The sequence below is a fragment of the Watersipora subatra genome, chromosome 1 (assembly GCF_963576615.1).
Source record: "Watersipora subatra chromosome 1, tzWatSuba1.1, whole genome shotgun sequence".
Classification (NCBI taxonomy): domain Eukaryota; kingdom Metazoa; phylum Bryozoa; class Gymnolaemata; order Cheilostomatida; family Watersiporidae; genus Watersipora; species Watersipora subatra.
The window spans coordinates 76,944,091-76,967,537 of NC_088708.1; the positions used below are offsets into that span (position 1 = coordinate 76,944,091).

The 23,447-nt window shown below is 37.3% G+C and overlaps 1 protein-coding gene across 1 annotated transcript; it reads right to left on the reverse strand.

The window, feature by feature from the left end:
- Positions 1–13,053: 13,053 nt before the first annotated feature.
- On the reverse strand, positions 13,054–19,105 carry LOC137399962 (uncharacterized). Its single transcript, XM_068086242.1, has 8 exons — positions 18,927–19,105; positions 18,297–18,421; positions 16,718–16,778; positions 16,265–16,384; positions 16,096–16,183; positions 15,724–15,812; positions 15,516–15,626; positions 13,054–13,897 (listed from the first exon to the last, which is right to left on the reverse strand). The coding sequence occupies exons 1-8, from the start codon at positions 19,062–19,064 to the stop codon at positions 13,709–13,711; spliced, it is 921 nt and encodes a 306-aa protein (XP_067942343.1). The 5' UTR covers positions 19,065–19,105; the 3' UTR covers positions 13,054–13,708.
- Positions 19,106–23,447: the final 4,342 nt, after the last annotated feature.

A 23,447-nucleotide genomic window follows, 5' to 3' on the forward strand; every position in this document is an offset into this window, starting at 1 on the left:
ACGAGACAGAAGGCTGTAGGTGCACAGTGCTACTGCTATTCCATAAACTGCAAAAACCGCAGGAATGGACTTTCAAAGGAAAGGGCATGACATTTCACAAGTGAGTCACTTCTACTACTAGTTCTATTACTATTGCTAAAGTCTATGACTACTCCTAGTTGTACTACTACTAGTTAGTACTGCCACTAGTTAGTTCTACTACATGAGTCACTGGGTGAGTGAGAGTTGATCAGTGTCACCAATGATATACAGCCCCCACCTACAGGCCCCCCTTGGGGGGCTGTATATCATTGTCGTCACTACTGAGTGTACGAGTTTGACTGTATGTGGTCGGTGGTTAGATAAAGTTATAAGCTAGTCTTTTTCTTTTTTCACAACGAAGGTTTTTTATTATTTAAGTTTGGAATTTTTTATTATATTAGTATTTAGGACCTGCAAACCATTACGTCATTTCTAAATATTTATATTTGAAAAAAATGTTTGTAGTGCCTATAATATTATTTATTGTTGTACATGGATATAGCTAGCAGTACGGAGATAAGAGTAATAATACTATTATTATTACTACTGTTGCTAACTAACTACTACAGTTTCATTTTAATTTTTAGACTTCCAAACAAAGCAACTGAGAACTCTCATTATTTACAATGGTATCGCAACTGCAGAAGAGTTAATAAGCCTGATCCTTAAGCACTTATCTGCAACGAACATTTCAATGATCCATGTTTTGGCAGAACAGGTTAAAATATTCGACTGAAGTCATTTAAAGGTAATATTTTTCAATGTTGAATGGTGCTTTTCAATGATTGAATTCAAAACAATGTTGTCAAGCACAGTGCTGCAAGGTTGTTCAACGTGTAGATATATCTATATGGTGCAAAATCAGATGCTGGTAAGGCAGGTAATGTTACTGCTCAAAACGAGATTCTCATCATACAGACTACTCCAGAAGTTGATCAGTTTGTGGAGCTCACAATGATTTCAGATGTCAAATTTCTGTTATAGGTAACAATATAGTCTATATAGCTGGCTACATTGTGCAAAAGCTAACTAAAGTGCTGTCACGTGACATTGGCCGTCAGTTGCTGGTTACCACTAAGTCAAGTACCCAGTACCGACATCTTTATACTCAACTCGAGCTACAAAACAATGAAGGATTGGTGCGTCCATCAGACGGTGTCATCAGGATCCTGCTAGTTGCAGATCGATACTTTCGTATTAATGCAAAGCCAGATCCATTCCATTGTGTGGTGTATGTTATCAGTAGTGTAGGATCTACTGATGTGCTATGCCTTGGGAAACACCTTTCGGGACACAGCAGACAGCATATTCAACCACTGTGTCATTGATGGAAAACCTTATTCAGTCGTTTTATGATCTCCGGCAGCATCATTATGCTAAAATTCTACATTCAAACTGCAAGGTGCATCTTTGCGGCATATAATACTAAAGCAGTACTTTTTAAAGGCCAGTAACAATGTAATCGCCGTAATATTCGTCTGTAGCTGTTGTTGTGCTGTTATTTCTAATCTGATTCAGTTCTGAGAAACTCTGATGCACCTTGGCTCAATATTCAGTGGTATACAAATCTCCTTTTACACAGTTTCTGTAACGTGTATGTTTAAGTTTAATCAACTGATTACAGTAATTCCTGCATTTCTTTGTTTGCATTATTTTTATTATCTACTATTACCACTGTTTTTAATTTCCGTTTAGTTGTTGCAGTAGTTTATTCCATCTTTTACAGATACTGTATTATACATATCATACATTCATGAGCTATTATCATTTGAATCATGAAAGCAGTTTCTGTTTTCGCAGCGCATGTGTTGTATGTATCGAAATACTTCATGTGCTAACTTTCTCCATTATGGCTTATGCATCTGTAATATAATGGAACAGTTGTTATTTGCCTGAATACATCATTTTCTGGGTTTATGCATCTGTATGTAATACAACAGTTTGTATGTATGATATCGTCCACTAAAACCTATTTTACATCTATTTATCACTTATTGTATCCTATTCTATATATTATAAATAAGTTTTCTTCTATCCGGGCACTCTGAACGTTGTGTAGGAGGAGTTTTCATTAACACCCAAATAGAAAATAACCATTCAACATGTATCTTTCTGTCATTTTTCACTGTTTATTTACCAACGGAACTAGTACACGATTAGCTCTCCAATATGGCACATGCATTACGTATCACTAATTACTGTAAAAGTCACGTGACTGCCATTCCATGGAGTTTAGGTTCAATGGTTTCAACAATAGGCAGACAACTCTATATGGGTTCTATATAATTTGCATTTCTTATCAACAGATGTTTCCACTGGATTTAAGGGTATCATTGGCATTGCTCGCCTTACCAGCTCAGTGAATTTTAGCTTTAAAACTTATTGACTATCTAATAAGAGATCACAATATGTAGTTGTTTACATCACCAAGAGCAGAAAACTGGCCAAAACTCTTGTATAAATTTGACTAAAATTTTGCAACCTACATGTTTTGTTCGAAATGGATTGGCCTCGAGCCTAGATTAGTTTTAGCTATTGCACCAGTATGTCCCAACACTCAATATATCTTGGTTTGTGTTATATTTATATGTGTTATTCGTTGATATAGACCAAAAGCAAACTATAAATCTTAACTACAGTATGCTTGACAACAAAATTTATTTGTGATTTAGAAAATAAATGATCTAAGCATAGAAAATGAGCCAGATGCTCGGATGCTAATACAGTGTCTAATAGCATTGTATATAAAAAGTATATAATAAATTAAATAACTGAATGCCTTCCAACTGTACAAATTGTATGCATATATAAAGCAAACTATAAATCTTAATTACATTATGCTTGACCATCAAAATTTTTTGTGATTCAAAAAATAAATGATTTATGCATCAAAGATTAATGAGTCAGATGCTCTGATGATCCTAATATAACGTCTAATAGCAATATATAGTATATATAAATTATATAATAAATTGAACTACGACATGCCTGCAAACTGTACATCTTTTATGCATATACATGTATATAGAGATCTTAAAAATATATACTAACTTAAACCGGCTAGAAACAATTTATGTCACAGCGACATAACAGTTCACTGTCCTCTAAATAATATGTTTTTGTAGCATTATGTCCGATGTTCACTTTATGTAAATCTAGGTTTCTTAAGTTGGCACAGTGGTGCTGTCTTAAATCAAAGTATGTTTCAACCACTAAAGCTAGTAGTGAGAAGTGATGATTATCAATTCCTACAGAAGTGTCAGAGGAATGTTGCTCTAATTCAAGTATATCATAGCGTGCAGTCTCTTCTTTTACACACTTCAGAATCTTGGGATATTTCAAACATTGATTTGCTGATGCAGCTGCCTACAGATACTTTCGGTGCATAGAACAGTTGTTACAACACCATCAGAAGGAGAAATCAAGCCACCGTTGTTCTTAACTCTTAACAGAACATGAATATCTTCATATTTGCTAACTTCCTTAGACTGAATTAGGGAGTCTACATGGCTCACAACGCAACTTTTTAAGCAGTTTTCTGACAAGCCAACCAGATAAATATACAGCAATGTTACCAAGAACAGGATGTGATGTAATGTTTAGCATTTCTTGGGGAAGCATAGTTTGTCTGTCAATAACATCTTCAACATAATCTTCACTACCAACAGTTGGTGGCACATAGGTAGTAGAAGCTTGTAACAATGCAGTGTCATCCATAGATCTGACATTGCGAGTAGCTCCTGGTGTAACACTATATCTTGTAACCAAGCGCCTAAAGATATCTTTGTAAAAAGATAAAGATATTTTTTGTATCATCCTTGATTTGGCCCACTTGATCTATTTTGTTTGAAAGCAGTGCGTGGTCTGAATAGCTATATCCAGCAGGTGAAATCACATACTGCAAAGTATAATATGTGTGTTTTCAGCTTTACTTGGATGAGATGAATTAACAAGCACTGTACTACATATTACACCTCCGCACAGCATTAAAGAACAACTCTAGATGGTCTTGTGAGAACTTGTACATCAGCAGGTAATCTAAATGACCAGGCTTCAGTAGCTTCTCAACTAAACCTAGCACTACATCAGTAGCACACACCAATCCAGTAATGCAAACATGCCTACAACCAAACCACCAAAATATGTCAATACATAAACATTGTTTATTTTTTTTACTGTACATGAGGGATGCTCAAATAGTGGCCTGTGGTGGCCCTCTATCAAATTTAACCGTGACCCACCTTACAAGGTCTCCAAAAAATTACTTTTTGCACATATTTGGAATACAACCCATCTTAGGCTGGTCTGTAAAGCTTTATGTAGAGTATTTATCTATACAAATGGCGCACATAATCTGCATTCCATATTCACTAAAGACAACTAAACATAATTTGTTATTGACACGTGGATGTAATTGTAAAGAAATATAATATATATAGTTATAGAAATACAACAATCTTCTTAAACTCATATACAACTTCAGTTCATATCATCACACATCTTGTGGCCTACCAAAGTCTCAAATATATTAAATATTGGCCTTCAATTAAAGACATTTGGGCACCCCTGCTGTACATCAATATAAGTTAATGCAGGCTTATAACAATTATGCTTTAATATCACACCCCACTACATGATGCAGCTGCTAGCCTAGAAAACTAAAAAGCAGAACAATACACACACAAAGATCATAAACTAGAAAAGGGAACAATAAACGAAGAATATTTAACCATAGAAACAAACTCAAATATTGTGAAAAAATAACAGACTATACCAGGTCACTAAACAATAGATCATTACCAGAATGTTACTACGTGCAATTCTGATTCAATCCAAAATTTGAATTATTATTTCAGTCTATTTCGGCCATGGTGAAGAGATAAGAAGCGAACAGTAAAACAAGCAACAAGTTCAACAAAAAATATTGTACCGCCTAGTGTTGTATATAGGTGTATCATCCATTGTTCTCAAACTCATAAGATATGTCTTTGTGTCTAGTAAAAACGGAGTTAGACACTCCATACTAGACAACTGTATAGGCCGTTTATAGCCACGGCCTGCAACTGACCGACTATTGAGCATATCAAATAGTCTATCAACTTTCTGCAGAAACATCACAAGAAACCACATTTACTAACATGGGCTGAATTTTAATATCTAAAATTTTTATAAATTAACCTACATTATTCTAACTGTGATCACACTGCCATGCATGAGATCAAAATTTCCAATAACAAGTCTTTGCAGTATCAAATTGCAGTTACACATGGAAAAATAGACTCCCACGCACTAACCGGAATGAACTCAACTGTGGCATCACAGTCTTTAAACTGACAAATTTAACTCTTTCAGGGTAATTAGAAAATCAGCCACTGATGCAGGTAACCCCTGGGTCGCAAGAGCAACCTTTAAAAGTTATATGCATACAGATAAGCACACTAGCTAAGTTAAATTGGCTAACCAGCTGCTAGCAAGCTACTAACCAGCTACTAGCAAGCTTCTAACCAGCTACTAGCAAGCTTCTTCTAAACAGCTACTAATAAGCTTCTAACCAGCTACTAGCAAGCTTTTAGCCAGCTACTAGTAAGCTTCTAACCAGCTACTAGCAAGCTTTTAACCAGCTACTAGAAAGCTTCTAACCAGCTACTAGCAAGCTTCTAACCAGCTATGAGCAAGCTTCTAACCAGCTATTAGCAAGCTTCTAACCAGCTACTAGCAAGCTTCTAACCAGCTACTAGCAAGCTTCTAACCAGCTACTAGCAAGCTTCTAACCAGCTACTAGCAAGCTTCTAACCAGCTACTAGCAAGCTTCTTCTAAACAGCTACTGCTGTACTAGTGCTACTAATGCAGGAATAAAACGCTAAACTCACTTGTGAAATGGTATATCATTAACCCTCCGTGTTTCAGGGTTGTCGTAGTGGTAGCAAAACCCTGATTTCCAGCAAATAAATGAGTTTTTTTTCTTGGAATAACATGATCCGCCATTTCACTAATTACAGCCGGAAGACCATGTAGCATCGTTCAAGATGGTGCTCAAATTGTCGCACGGAAGTTCATTGGTTTAAATAGGCTGATGCCATTCTAGGTTTAGTATAATTCAGTGCTAGCGATATTGAAATGGAACGTATATAGCAAAGCCATAAACCTATTTACATTATCTAAATAAATAGAACAAATAAGTACATTGCAAATATGTTTTCGCCACCATATTAATTTGGGTAACACTACATGACAAACTTCAACATTTCACCCCTGTTATTTTCTGTCCAAAAGGTCTTAACAGGTTGTGGTGAATGGTAAATTTTCAGAAATTCTGCCAGTTCAAGTTAAGATAGAGTCTCTAGACCAGCCGTAGGTGGAAGTGAGACCATCAGACTTGCACAAATATCAACTAAAATATTCGCATATCTCTGGTTGATTTTAGTATAAAACTGTTAAAATACGCATTTCGGTTAGATGAGATAGCTCTTGGCTGGCCCTGACATTTTGCCCGAGTGCCAGGACACTCATCATTGAAACACTGCTCAATAAAATCATTTAATTCTTGGAAAGAGGGGTTTTCAGACTGGATTATGTTATGAAAGGTCATGACCCTCTGAATTTTCCTACGATTTTGTAATGAATCAAGTCCCAACAATTCGTTTTCTTGGGTAACACCCTCTCTCCCCTTCAGACCACTAACAAAACGAGCAGCTTTGTTTTGTATCATCGTAAGCAATTGAATAAGAGATTTCAGACTGGGGTCGTACACCTCTGATGCAAATTTCACTTTGGGCCGACAAAGAGTTTCATATGCCAGCAGCTTTATTTTAGGTCATGCTGACTAAAGATTACATCTGAGCATGCCCATAACCTGCATCGCTTCTGAGTCTTTTTCTATATGTGCTCACTCCAGTTAAAATCACTAGTTACAAAAACTCCTAAATACTGTTCAGTTTATACAATCAATAATCTTTGAAGTTCCATAAATTATAACAGAACACTTAGATGTATTAAAAAACATTCCCCATTTTTCAGCCCACTTCTTCAAAATATTCAAATCGTCCTGAAAGACTTCAACAGAAGCGGCATTGGTAACTGGATGATGTAACAACGCATCATCGGCATATAGGCGAACGGTTGAAGTCAGGGAATGACTAATGTCACTAATAAACAGCAGAAAGAGCGCGGGGCCTTGGACTGACCCTTGAGGAACCCCCGAGGTTACTGCCTTAACTTATGAAAAAGAAACATTTAAAACCACCTTTTGCGTTCTATCTGTCAAAAAATCTAAAATCCATGAAAGAATGTCATTCCTAAAACCGTAACCTAAAAGTTTATCTATCAAAAGTGCATGGGCCACTTTATCAAACGCTTTTGAAAAAGCTATAACCGACCAAAAACGCTACCAAAATAGTTATTTAGCTCATTCGCAATGTCTTCGGACTCCTCCAAAATTTTTCCGTCATGTTCACTACTACTCAACGACTTAATACTGTTGCTTTTGCCTGTTTTGACCCTTGAAAATCGATAAAAACAGTTACATAAACGGTTATCAGTAAAAAGTAACATCTGGAGGTTCTCCGGGTTCTGTTCTAGGTCCAGCATTGTTTCTAAAACACATAAATGACATATTTACTACGATTAAACTTTAGAAAATCAAGCTTTAGGCAGATGATGTCTTGCATTACCGTGATATTAAATCAAAACCTGACTGCGTAGAATTTCAGGATGACTTTAATATATAGATAGAGGGGATAAATGAAAGATGCAGTTCAATCCTGGAAAATCAAATATTATAGTGTTTGTACCAGATTTGCTTGAAGATTAACACCTGTGCGGTCAACAAATAAAATATTTAGGTGTGAATATCAGTAGGGATATTACCTAGAATGTGCATATTGAAACGCGTAAAAGTGACTAGGATGCTTGGATTGATAAAGCTGTATTAAAATATGTACTATTTGAAGCTCCTACAAAGTAAAGCATGTAGCATACCTTTCCTTATGTAAACCGCTACTGGAATATGTAATGGAAGTTTGGGATCCATGCAGGGTAAAGCACATATATATGTTTGAAAGAATTCAGTCATTGGCTAACAGGTTTATTGAAAATGCAAAGGGGAGGGATTTCTCAGTAGCGGTAACAAGAGAAGGGGGAAATCTAGATTTGTTAAAAGACAGGAGAACTAGTGGCCGTGGAAACATGCTTTTCAAAATTCTTAAAGATCGTGATAAGTTCTCAAGTCTAAATGATGCATATGAGCAGATTATTGAGACCGTTACCAATATACATGCAAGATCAGGTACAAAAACTTTTATGTGTAACACTGATCATTCTCGTGGTATCGTTCTTACCATGTACATCAGTACGTGGTAAGAAACCTTCTCAGTTTCTTACCACTCAACAATTGGGAACTTAGACTAAATTAAAACCATCTTTTGAAGTCCTGCATACAGTTTTTTCACGCCTTTCATGTTCCGACTGAACTAATGTACATACTACATATACATGGGGTCTGGAGAATAAACAAAGGAGAAGATATCAATGATCAATAATGAGCTGTCAAACAATATTGCAGACATCACATGGAAGATGGATTGCGCTAATTTAATCTTGTAACAAATAAATTTATTAAATCACAGTCCTGCATTTAATACATGTTCAATCAACCGGAGTAAATTAACACTTAAAAAGACACCTGTATGACAATGTCATACTACAATACTAATTAAAGTAGCACTATTCTATGTGTAATTAGGAAGCTGGGTAAGATAAAGAGCCGTATTAACAATCTTAACTGTTTACAATTTCAAGCTCTACTAAAGCTTTTTCAGACTTTTCTACTAGGATGACATCAGTACTAATCCAAATGGGCCCAGTCCCTCTGAAATGAATGAAAGTGCTCAACTTGTCAAGCCAGTTTAGTTGGATGATATATCGTGCATGTGTGCTTGTAAATGTAATTTCTGCACAGCCAGCAAAATCATAAGCTATGCAGATAGCAGACGCAGTTTTTTGTTAACATAATGGCGATCAAGCAGATTTACTCATTTTATGCTATTAAAGTAGTCCTCGCTAATGATGCCACCCCCGACCGTCAAGAATATACGGGAGCTACCCTAAGTCTGACTAAGCTGGACCGAAGACTGGCCCTGACGAATTTGGACCGAACACAGGCCCGTAGAATCTGACCGAATACTGGCCTCGTAGGATTAGACCGAAGACTGGCCTCGTAGGATCAGACCGAATACTGGCCTCGTAGGATCAGACCGAATACTGGCCTCGTAGGATCAGACCGAACGCTGGCCTCATAGGATCAGACCGAATACTGGCCTCGTAACCTGGCTGCCGGTAAACTCCAACACTGTAACTCACTGAACAAAACTCTTGGAAGTTAGAGTTACCCGGCTTCAGGCATGAAATTATCCAACTATCATTAAATGTCTAGTTCCTATTAGTTGGCAGAACACTTGCCTGGCTGAGGTGGTGCACTAGCGTGGATGCAGCTGTGGTTCACTGTCTAATACCACGTGCCTACGCTCAGAGTTACAGACTCGCCAAATCTGTCTGTCGTCCCTCGAAGCCTTGTGTGGCTGCAGCTATGAAACGCAGTCTTAAGCCACGGCTTACGAGGAGAAGACAAAACAAATAAAGCTAGTGCTCCCTACTAGATAGTCTGCTATGAATCAATTAACAACACTTTGAGAAAGCGTCAAAGTTTATTCACAAATATCAGCACAAAGCACAACACGAGCAGACTGCTCTAACAACATGATTGCATGTTCTTATATACACACAAAAAATGGCAAAACTAAGATAATTGGTTAAGATAATATAGGTCAATTTCACTGACTGTAATTGGTTACACACATGGATAAGACAGCAAAACGATAAGATTCAATAAACATCCAGTCAAATCCTACCACAAAAGTCCGCGCAAAACAAACAAAACGAGTGTCTATTACCACCGCTTTACAAGTCCTCTCCCCGATACGCCCGCTTATTACCCATAAATACCGTAAGCTAGTTTTTTCGACTCGGACCATAGCCTATAGTTCCGAGCTGATTTTCTCCCAAAGGGCCCTTTTCAGGGCCACCACCTTGTACAAGAGTAGTGTTCATCTGGCTACGAGCGTTTACTTCACCATATTATATTATAGAACACTACAGTCTGTTACATTAAGCTATCCTACATATCGTTATATTGCAGTATATTATACAACTAGTTGAATGCCCGGCGTTGCCTGGGTAACAAAAAGACAGAAAGTTTATTTTCATTTAATATATACAATATTTACCATTCTAACTTTTACACTTCATATAATGAGAAAAGTGTTTTAAGTGCAGCACAAATGAATTAAAAATAAATAAAACAACTGTAAAGGTTTTCAAACAACTGTAACTTTCAAATTTTATATCATAAAAAAGTGTTTTGTAGAAATAAATTAAGAAGAAAAATAAAACTGTAAGGGCGTTTAAATGTAAGATCATTAGCAAGTAATGGCTAAGTAAGTAAGTATATAAGTAGTAATTAAGTAAGTATACTAAAAATTATATAGTATACAATTATGATTTTAATTCATTTCATTGTTGGCATCATAAGGCAAAAATATCGTATTGAGTGGTATAAAAACCCATAGTAATTATCTAATGCAAACACCTCCTGGTAAAAATCATCCAAATTTTATACGCGTACTATACTTGTTAAAAATTATTAACAAAGCAATATTATATTAACCTTAGTAACTATAGTTACCTACTTCAGTAGCTTTAGTGCATTTACTGGTTATGATCTACAATAAAATGTAACATTACAATGTACTACAGGCAGTACATACCATGACGAGTTCTTACCTTTGAGACAGGCGTGTAACATAAATGAATTTAGCTTACTAAACACATACTTGAAGGAGGTTTTACTATGTATTTTACAAAACTTCAAACTTCCAACTAAAATTTTATCACCTATCTGTTTGTGAATCCGTTTTTACTATAACTGAGATAGGGAACAACTCAGGCAGTATATCTCTTTCAGATGTTGTGGGAGGTATTTCAGCTAATAGCATATCAACATTTTTGTTATTTCGTCATAATTAGTAAACATAATAAACACCAACCACCAAATTTTAATTTCGAAAAAACTTTTAGTTGGCATCATGTGGTGCAAAGAAAATTCGCCCTAGTGTGGCGAGGAAGAAAAAGCAGCGTTACATAAATTAAGACAAAAAGGTCTTATCACCGGGGCATCGTAATCCATAGGCACACTGGATTAATTAATATGTTATTTAGCATTTGCGATTGGGAAAAGGGTATACAGTATATAGTAAGAACGATGGAATGGTAAGAAAGGTGTAGCATTGAGGTTCAATGTTCGTGTTTACAACCTTGCGGTGGCAATCTTCCCGAGTTCAAATCCGGCATGAAGCAGACCCTTCATCCCTAGATTTGAATAGCTATAGCTGGGCAGACAGGGAACAATAGCTATAGCTGGGCAGACAGGGAACAATAGCTATAGCTGGGCAGACAGGGAACAATAGCTATGGCTGGGCAGACAGGGAACAATAGCTATAGCTGGGCAGACAGGGAACAACAGATAACAAACAAACCACAAACTTTGAAATTTATATATATATATATAGATTATGGGATGGATGTAGTCTAGAAAGTAGCAAACAGTCAATAAAGAAGAACGGTGAAATACTCTGAAATATCAAACATCATGAAGCTGCTCAACAAATTGATGCATGCTGAGGGGAAGGGCAACCAACTTTGTAGATTTTCAAGCACTTGCAAAATTTGTGAAAGCTTCACCTTTTCACTGAAAACTTTGTCAATTCTAAGAAAAGAATGTTAACTGAAACCGTAATTTTGTGATATGGTGCGAGTTGACTAGTTTTATAGCTGATAACTACATTGTATGACTTCGAATAATTGTTGCTATTGACCTAGACAGGATCTCAACAGTTTGCTTGCTAAATAATTCTAGAGTCCTGAAACCCTTTAAAATACTCACCATCCATTTCTCTTTCTACTGTGGGACTTTCCTTGTTCTTATGCTCTCAGTATTCCATGTAATGAATTAGCATAACAGTAAAACTGAGCGGACCATCGTTAATAATAATTAACGATTAATTAACGCTGTAATTTGTTTTGCAAATGTAATGAATATTCAGAAAGATCATGATTAGAGAGTTTCACTGTCTACTAAAGCTAAGGTGGCTGAAGTAGTTGTAAAATAGAATTGGCACCAGCATTTCTCAGTGGATCAATAAAGCTGGGCTCACAGAAGCGTGGCTAGGTCTGAGTAAGCGATTATGACGCATAATTTCTGTTTTTCTACAGCACTAACGATAAATGGTGAAACAGAGTATTATCTCAACTTTTGTTACGTCCAATAATAAATAATAATAATAATAAATAGATATGCTTCTGTTTTTAGTCACTTTTGCTAAAATTTTAGTTAAGCCGCATACACCCAAGGAACAAAGACTAATGGCTAGCGTACATTCCTAATATTGGACCCAATATTCAATGAGCTACATTAGATGACCCTACCGGTATACTGAGATGCTTCATTGGAACGTTTTCACACATTCAAGGCGTAAGATTCTGCGAAGTAAGATGTGCTGAACATCAATAGTGCTGCATTTCTTTATTATTCCATGTTTACCCAAATAATAGATGGAAGTCAGAATGTTACAAGAGAGCACAAATTCAATCTTCAACAATGTGTTGGAGGGAGATGGGTCTGCGTTGATCATAAGAATAAATGTGCAGATACTATGACACTTAGTTGTTAAATTATATGTAATATAACCTTTATATCATGAAATACAATTATTCTAACTTAGATAATAATCATTACCATAACTGATAGACAGACTTGCTGTAAAAGATTATAATCGAATATACATGTAGATACATTTGTATAGTATTACTAGAGATGTTGTTGCTTTGTGTAAATGAGCTCAACTAACAACAGATGGAATGAGCTACAGAACAGGAAATTCATATTGTAGTCATGAACAAGTCTAGATTACCAGCGAATGTATGATTACCTATGTTATGTGTATTAACGTACAGCCAACAGGGAATTCTGATAGAATGAATGGCTCGTGGCATGTCGTACAACCACATGCTAAAAGACATCCCTAGCAGGATGACTGAAATCAGAGTAAGTAAAAACGCCATACAAACATGCAAGTCTACAGCATAGTTGTATAGCCATGTTGATGGCTTAATAATGATGCCATACATAAAGTTGCGCTTTTATTTCTGTAATCTTAAATAGCGAAGAGAATACAGCACCCTGTGGCTCTCTTAGATACAGGGATATTTAGTGACACAGAAAGACCTGAACTGTGTAACCATACATACCATACATACCCGCTACCGTCTATACCATATATATCCACACTTTGCTCAACAATAAGCAAGGTTACACGTGAACCAGATCATAAATATGTGAACAAATGAGTGTAGATTACTAGCTAATGTACGGTCATTAAACAAATTATTTCTTCAGAATCATAACTAGAAAGCTTTGATGAATCAAAAAGTGAATATATCAAGATGTTGCATGAATAATAGGAATTCTTATACAGACAGCACCGAAGATAGCTGTATATTTGTATATGAGCTATACTTAGCTATACTTTTCCATTCATCACCAGCCATAAATATAAGTAACTATTTCTGTTATAGTTAATTCAGCATACGGGTATCCTGAAAACGCTTGTTTCTCCACATGTTGTAGCAAATTGGACCAGGGAGAAGAGTATCACCAGACATAGACTCCGGTTGCACCATTTTATTTCCATCCGGATCAAAGAAATACACAATAGACTGTCTTCGTTTCTGGAAGTTCTTTTCCGATACGAGCACACGGTGGCACTGCATAAAATGCACACGACTCACAGAAACATACGGAATCCTTTAGTAAAAGGTAGTGATGTCACACATACAATATTTAATGCAAATGACTGTATTTTCTGTTGTGCATTAGCATAAAACAAAACTTTAAAGGTTGACTTGCAACAAAATTCACATTACAGTTATTTGGTATCAAAAGATTCACCATGTCTTACTCTGTTGTGTTGCAGGTGCAAAATATGTGGAAATGTGATTACAGGCTCTTAAAAGCTAAAAAACGAAAAGCGGCCATAGATTGGAATCTCTTCATTTCGTTGATGTAGTCATGAAATTTGGTTATCGTCTTGTCACATATGTTCTCACGTGAATTGAAAGGCCAACAAAAAGCTCAATATAAAACTTATCGTAGCACTAGTTTATGACAAACACTTCGGGTTTTACCGAAGACCCCATATCAAATATAGATGCTCGCTACTTTACAGTTTTGTTTCGGCATTATTCAATCGTCAGTCGTTCTCTGATCATGTGACCCAATACTTCGCAAATAATTTTTGGAACACTTTTCGATTATCACAGGTGACCAACAGGCTCGTCATGATTATCAAACAATGATATGTACTCTTTCGAGCTAAGGTTAAAAAGTTTAACGAATTCTTATGGTAGGCTATAGGATATCAGTGCTTAAAGTGACAGCATTACAATGACGATAAAATAGACGCGTAAGAACAATAGACATAGTTTAATTGAATGCTAAAAGTATATTTGTGAAAATATTTCGACGAATAAGGTTGCAAGAAAGTGTAAACAGAAACCATCTCTCACAACTACATCAAATTTGAGCCGTTTTGAAAAGGGAATCCAAACTACGGCGGTCTCGTGTGGCTGCGATTAACTGTTCGTTTTTGAGCTTTAAGAGCTTGTAATCACCTTTCCACATATTTTGCACCTACAACACAACAGAGTAAGACATGGTGAATGTTTTCATATCAAATAACGGTAATGTGAATTTTGTTGCAAGTCAACCTTTAATATTTTCATACACTGTAAGTTTTCTCTGATGATGTCATACAACAGTTTTTGTGACAAAAACCTTATTTGAACTGTGGATATCTAAATGAAAATAAACCCGACCTTCTGCTAAACAAAACTGTTTAATAGAAGAAAGAATACTGCTAAAGGCTGTATAAAAACCTACACATATAGGTACCTACCATAAATATCTACCACAAATACCTAGTACAAATACCTACCATAAATACCTACCACAAATACCTAGTACAAACACCTACTACAAACACCTACTGCAAATACCTACCACAAATACCTACCACAAAATAAGTGTAAGCAAAGTGCCAGAAAGCAAAAAGCACTGATTAAGAAGTAAGTTTGACCAACCACAATAAAGAACCACATGATTAATTGTTTCAATTTCTTTTCTCGTTTTATATGACCGTCTATAACTACTACTAGCTTTAGTAGCTTGTATTTTTATGCGCTGACCAAAGGAAGTGGGACACTGTGCTTAAGCATTGCCATAGTTGCACATATAAATTGTTCTAGTACCGCCTTCGTTTCCTTATTCTCAAATAACACTAAACTTCAAGGAGTATAAAAGACTTGATATTGTATAACTGTTTACTGTTGATTTGAGCTGTCCATTGCTGCACATGGCCAGGAAGTCTCCAATGTTTATTAACGCTGTACCGGCTAATGGAAGCGCGTCTACATACTCCCCTTCCCTGTTCATCACCTGCAGAAGAGAACGGTCAGCTTTATTTAATAACATATTGACGAGTATGAAGCAACTCTTCATCAGCTGCACACCGGGTAAAACATATTGCTAGTACCTGAAGTCCGCCACAGTCATCTTGAAATAGTATCGTAAAACCTCCATAGTCCGTGTGCGCGGAGCATCTCATTTGACCTGGCTCCAGTTCTGTAGTGAAATATCAGAATATTTCTTTTAGCATAGTAGTAGTCAAGGTGAGCTTGAATAAGGTTGGCCCCGTATACACTCTGGTGTAGCCAAAGGACTTTCTTAATGTGCCATGTTAGCAAGTAGTCGATGAATAGCACAGATTGTCCAAAAACGCATGAATAGCAAAGATAAAAGATGATTACAGAAGGCTTTCAAATTCACTCTCAACTGACCGTTTAAAGCCTGACAACCGTTGTAACCAAAACACAAAACAAAAGGAAATAGTTAATTTGCCACCCACCTGACAAATCTGCAATTTTGGGATAGTCTACTAATCGGAATATGTGACTGTCTCCCCTTTCAAAGAGATCTCGCAACAAATCTGGGTTCTAAAAAGAACAGCTTTAATCTGTAAAGAGACATCTCACCTGTGACCACCGTGCGAACATGTTAAAAACTATAAAAATTACCTCACACTTCAAGCCTTTTATGATCAATGAAAGTATACGATAGCCAAGTGTGTTGATGCTGCTTTCAAAATCCGACACGGCCTTTTTGAAACCAGGAACATGCTCCTGTGATGGCCATACCTGCAATAAAAGTAAATAGGGTGGTTGGCACAGTATGAGTCCACTCTAATATGGACAGCTGCTTCACGGTTGTTCCTCCCAAGCAGAAGGAACAACTCCCCATCAGGAAGATGGTCATCTAATATACACACAGTGATTCATGTAGAGGCTTGTTTGAGGCTTCAATTTTTTATCATCAAGTGCAGCTTAGCTTATCTGTAAATACTAAAACTCGAATATAACGATTGAGAAGAGCAGGGAGTGAACAGGTAACAGAGAGGCAAGTATTGTTTGACTAGAGACGACAACAACAACAACATTATGTAAAGAGAGGCAATAGGAACATGATCTTACGTAGTCATCATCATTCACAAGATCTAGAGCTTCTTTGACATCTAGAAGCAGGTTATCGAATCTACAAAAAACGAAACACTGAACATTTTTGGAGTGTATTTATATAACACTAGACGATTTTAACTAAAATTTCCCACAACAGCTACAACATTGTTTTACAACATCATCTTGAGGCTCGTCTTGAGGCTCGTCTTGAGGCTCGTCTTGAGGCTCGTCTTGAGGCTCGTCTTGAGGCTCGTCTTGAGGCTCGTCTTGAGGCTCGTCTTGAGGCCCATCTTGAGGCTCATCTTGAGGCTCATCTTGAGGATCATCTTGAGGCTCATCTTGAGGCTCATCTTGAGGCTCATCTTGAGGCTCATCTTGAGGCTCATCTTGAGGCTCATCTTGAGGCTCATCTTGAGGCTCATCTTGAGGCTCATCTTGAGGCTCATCTAGAGGCGCATCTTGAGGCTCATAAGGCTGCAACTGGTGGTTTGACAAAATGGCGTGGTGAAGAGGCGGTGCTCATGAAATTTCCGAGATACATAAAATACATGTTGCAGCAATTTGTTGTATTGTTGTAGAGTTGGATGTGTGCCTTTATGTTTCAAGATATTTCAAAGTGTTTGTTGTTGTCTTTCAAATTCCATATGCGCTAGTTGTTCTATGCTGTCTAAATACACCAAAAACATAATTCATCAAGCCGAAGTCACAAATACAATGGACATGAAAAGATAAACGTATATTGGATTATGCGCAACAGGATTCAAATCTAGGTACAATTACCACAAAGCTTCAGTTAATCAGAAAAGTAAACGTAACCAAACAGAACTTAGCAAACACATCTGAAATTTGAAAGATAATAACAAAAGCAACAGAACATAAAAGCACACATCCAACTCTAGAACAACAGAACAAAATGCTGCAATTTATGTCTATTAATTAATACTGCATAATATTTAAACCAGAACTAGCAACACTAAATAAAAGGAATGAATTAACATCACCATGCAGGCATGCGCGGAGCTATCTTCTCAGAAAGTTCATACACACCACGCCATCTTGCCAGAGCACCAGTCGCAACTTGATGAGCGCCAAGCGTAAAACAGCAAAAGGTTTTGGTTAAAAATGGTCTAGTTTAATATACACAAATCGCAGAGTTTGAGTCCTCTTTTAGAACTCAATTACTTTGACATGACAGATATATATATATATCTATATATACATGTATATATATATATATATATATATATATATATATACATGTATATATATACATGTATATATATACTGTATATATATTGAAGTGTATCATACTTAATACTAAAACCAGAGTGCTCAACATAGGATGGAGCAGTACAAATTAGTGCGCTATTGGGAACAGCTAAGATCTTGAGGCGAGTGCTCAAACTCCCAAGTCTCTGGTAAGAGACCCGAGTTAGAGCAGAAGTTACCACCCATATGGGTTAACCAGGGTGAGGAAACAATTTATATAAATACATCTTTATATCTTACTTATATATAAGATATAAATAAATCTTCTATATATATATAAGTGAAATCATAGCAGAGTAAAAGTAACATGGAATCAGCTGCTCACCTCTCATTTTCAGGAGGTACAAATGTATGTGGGCGCTTGTTCTCTTCTGTTGGAAACTTGTACAACATTTTTACAGCAATTGGAAGGTCGAAAAACCTTGCAGAGAGTTTAAAAGTTGCATCAAGCTAAAAGCACAACGTATGATTGCTAAAATGAGACAAATATGCATTTGTTAGCCACTCATCAAAATGAAATTATTTGATGTAAAAGTAACTTAATCAATGTTGTAAATACTTAATAGCAATATCAAAAAAAGTAATAGCGTATTTTTCTTAGCTCTTGCAGCTATTATGAGGAGTTTGCAGTTACTGACAGAAACTTACTAAAAATACATTATGTGAACCATACAGTGATCGGCCTTATAAAAACTACTACTAAAACACACAAGGAATACTACTTTAGAAGTAGTAAAATGCAGAATACAGAAATGTTTACAATTTTTACCATTTTGATTAATTAAAACGTTACTCATCACATCTTAATTGGTAAAAGTTGTGCATTTTGTCAAATGATTCTAACTCCATGAGACTTTTGAACAAGTTGCTGATGGCCAAGTCCTCATATGAGTTGGTAATATTCAGCAGCCCTTATGATCGCTAGTTTAGAAGGGCATGCAAAGTACAAACTTACTTCTTTTTGTGTGATTCCAGAATTCTTGATATATGCAAAGCCAACATCCCTAAGAGCAGACACCAAGCATCTTGAGACCTCTTCAGTTGGAAGAGACTCATCCACATCTACCACAGGAATTCCACAGTAGCTTTCCATGATACACCTTCAAACGGCACCCTACATCATACCCTATGGTGTGTGAGTAACCCTACATCATACCCTATGGTGTGTGAGTAACCCTACAGCATACCCTATGGTGTGTGAGTATCCCTACATCATACCCTATGGTGTGTGAGTAACCCTACAGCATACAATATGGTGTGTGAGTATCTCTACATCACACCATATGGTGTGTGAGTATCCCTACAGCATACCCTATGGTGTGTGAGTATCCCTACATCATACCCTAAGGTGTGTGAGTATCCCTACAGCATACAATATGGTGTGTGAGTATCCATACAGCATACCCTATGGTGCGTGAGTATTCCTACATAATACCCTATGGTGCGTGAGTATTCCTACATCATACCCTATGATGTGTGAATATTCCTACAGCATGCCCAATGGTGTGTGAGTATTCCTACATCATACCCTATGGTGTGTGAGCAACCCTACATCATACCCTATGGTGTGTGAGTATCCCTACATCATACCCTATGGTGTGTGAGTATCCCTACAGCATACAATATGGTGTGTGAGTATCCCTACATCACACCATATGGTGTGTGAGTATCCCTACAGCATACCCTATGGTGTGTGAGTATCCCTAGATCATACCCTATGGTGTGTGAGTATCCCTACAGCATACCCTATGGTGCGTGAGTATCCCTACATCATACCCTAAGGTGTGTGAGTATCCCTACAGCATACAATATGGTGTGTGAGTATCCATACAGCATACCCTATGGTGCGTGAGTATTCCTACATCATACCCTATGGTGCGTGAGTATCCCTACAGCATACCCTATGGTGTGTGAGTATTCCTACATCATACCCTATGGTGTGTGAGTATTCCTACATCATACCCTATGGTGTGTGAGTAACCCTACACAATACCCTATGTGTGTGAGTAACCCTACATCATACCCTATGGTGTGTGAGTATTCCTACATCATACCCTATGGTGTGTGAGTAACCCTACACAATACCCTATGGTGTGTGAGTAACCCTACATCATACCCTATGGTGTGTGAGTATTCCTACAGCATACCCTATGGTGTGTGAGTATCCCTACAGCATACCCTATGGTGTGTGAGCAACCCTACATCATACCCTATGGTGTGTGAGTATCCCTACATCATACCCTATGGTGTGTGAGTATCCCTACAGCATACAATATGGTGTGTGAGTATCCCTACATCACACCATATGGTGTGTGAGTATCTCTACAGCATACCCTATGGTGTGTGAGTATCCCTACATCATACCTTATGGTGTGTGAGTATCCCTACATCATACCCTAAGGTGTGTGAGTATCCCTACAGCATACAATATGGGCTGTGAGTATCCCTACAGCATACAATATGGGCTGTGAGTATCCATACAGCATACCCTATGGTGCGTGAGTAACCCTACACAATACCCTATGGTGTGTGAGTAACCCTACATCATACCCTATGGTGTGTGAGTATTCCTACAGCATACCCTATGGTGTGTGAGTAACCCTACATCATACCCTAAGGTGTGTGAGTATCCCTACAGCATACAATATGGTGTGTGAGTATCCATACAGCATACCCTATGGTGCGTGAGTATTCCTACATCATACCCTATGGTGTGTGAGTAACCCTACACAATACCCTATGGTGTGTGAGTAACCCTACATCATACCCTATGGTGTGTGAGTATTCCTACAGCATACCCTATGGTGCGTGAGTATTCCTACAGCATACCCTATGGTGTGTGAGTATTCCTACAGCATACTCTATGGTGCGTGAGTATTCCTACATCATACCCTATGGTGTGTGAGTATTCCTACAGCATACCCTATGGCGTGTGAGTGAGCCAACAAGAAGTATTTAGGAAACTTTAGGAATATATGAAGTGCTAGCAGATAGCAACTATTGATCTGCTTAGCTAAAGTATTTAGGAAGCTTTAGGAATATATGAAGTGCTAGCAGATAGCAACTATTGATCTGCTTAGCTAAAGTATTTAGGAAGCTTTAGGAATATATGAAGTGCTAGCAGATAGCAACTATTGATCTGGCTTAGCTAAAGGATTTAGGAAGCTTTAGGAATATATGAAGTGCTAGCAGATAGCAACTATTGATCTGGCTTAGCTAAAGTATTTAGGAAGCTTTAGGAATATATGAAGTGCTAGCAGATAGCAACTATTGATCTGCTTAGCTAAAGGATTTAGGAAATAATGTCAAAGTTTCTGACAATTGTAGATTTCCATTTTTAAAAAAGAGTACCGTGAAACCTCTATTTAAATGCCTTGCCACTCAATTTTTCAACCCTTTCTCTATCATGGTGCATTATTAGAGGTGACGTTGAAATGAAGGGGTGGCATTGCATTTTTCAAATAACTCGTCAGAATTTTGGGAAGCTAAATTTAACTCTTCTGCGGGTGAAGTGAATATCATCTATATTTTGCACTCTCTTTGGGTGAGCAACATCAACCTTTTCGAATGCAAGAAATCTGCTATAACTTACCTCCAACTTGTCGTAGATTTCTAAAACAAATATACGTTAGGAAGCTAAGCAATATCTCTACCAGTTGATATTTATTGCTTGAAATTAACTTGCAATGATGTTGTAGCCTTCGTTGCAATTTGTTACAGCTTTCAATATTTTATATTCTAGATTTCAAGGCATATTTATATTTTACAACTATATTTAAGATTGTTGCATAAAAGTTCATTGCATTATACTCGATGATATGCTTGCAGCCAAAACAGGCTTTTATGTGCAATAGATGTTGTGTCTTACCTGTTTGCGTTAGGTAGATTGTGTATGCAGTATATGTGTGACTATGAAAAGATTAATGATAAACCTGGCCAGGCTAAATCCCTAAATAAGTTCTCTAATTGTCAAGTTGCCATTTTATTGAGCATGCACTTTTTACGCATGTGCAAAGCATAGTCTATATTTGCGTTAGTAATAGTTCGGCACAACATCCTCCCTTCTCTTAATAATGTGCTGAGTCTATCTGTTATGTAGAGAACTGTTTATATATTGATTATTGTGTTCCCCCTTGATTGTCCATATGATCGACGCTAGTAATTAGCAAGTTGAGTAAGATATGAGTACATTATTGATATAATAATATTTAAGGTAAGTAGTAGAATAATATAGTATGTACAGCGCTGTCCAAAAGACAGCCCGCTACTCAAGGTAGCGACGAGGAAGATTGATCGTTCTTCCGTAGCGTGTGATTCTAATAGGCGTTGCCTCTGATACCTCACTCTCTCTAGTGTTGGTAGATGTTGAGTTGTCTATCACTGGTTCTGATGTTGTTGTTTCAGGAGTGCTGAGTACTTCTGGTTCAGACTTTGTTAAATGAGAGACTTGTCTAATATCCACTCTGTTCCTACGAACAGGAGCTCCTCTCTCTGGTTGTACCATATAAGATCCTTCATCCAGACGTTGTGTGACTTGAGCATGTCGCCAAACTTTCTGACCCAAGGTCACTGGTCTAAGTCGAACTACATCCCCATCCTGCAGAGGTTTTAGTTCCTTTGTGTGCTGGTCATACACAGCCTTGTCTACAGAATGTTTTTGTTTAAGTGCAGATTTTACACTATCAGTATTTGGATTTGACGGGCTTAGTAGTGATGCAGTAGTTGGCAACCTTGTCCTGCAACGACGACCTAATATTCGCTGAGCTGGACTGTATTCAAGCCCTTCTTGAGGTGTGTTTCTATGAGCTAGTAGCGCTAAATAGGCATCAGTACCATCTTCGTTAGCTTTAGTTATTAGTCTTTTTGCTGTCTTGACTGCTGATTCCGCCTTGGCATCCCCCTGTTGATGATGTGGACTTGAGGTTTGATGTCTAATGTCATACTTTTGAGTGAATTTTTCAAACAATTCTTATGTAAATTGAGGACCATTGTCAGTTATAAGAGTTTCAGTAAGACCATATCGAGCCATGTGTCCTTTCAATTTTTTTACTATAGTTCTAGCGTCTTTTGATTCAACTCTATCTACTTCAATAAAGTTGCTATAGTGGTCGACGGTGACCATATACTCTTTTTCACCACATGTGAAGAGATCACTAGACACAATCTGCTATGGATGATCTGGTAGGTCTGTCTTCATCATTGGTTCATTCTGTTGTCTTGCACTATATCTTTGACAGATGTCACATTGGGCTATAAAGTCCTCAATTTCAGCCGTCATTCCAGGCCTGTAGATGCACTCTCTAGTCCTTTTCAGCGTGGCCTTGACCCCTTGATGGGATGAGTGTAGTTCCTGTTTTATTTCAGCTCTCAGTGAGCTGGGAATCACAATTCTCTCCCCTCTGTAGGCAAGTCCATCATGCACAAGCCATTTCATCTCTCATGCTATGAAATGGTTTTGCTAGCATGTTTATTCTCT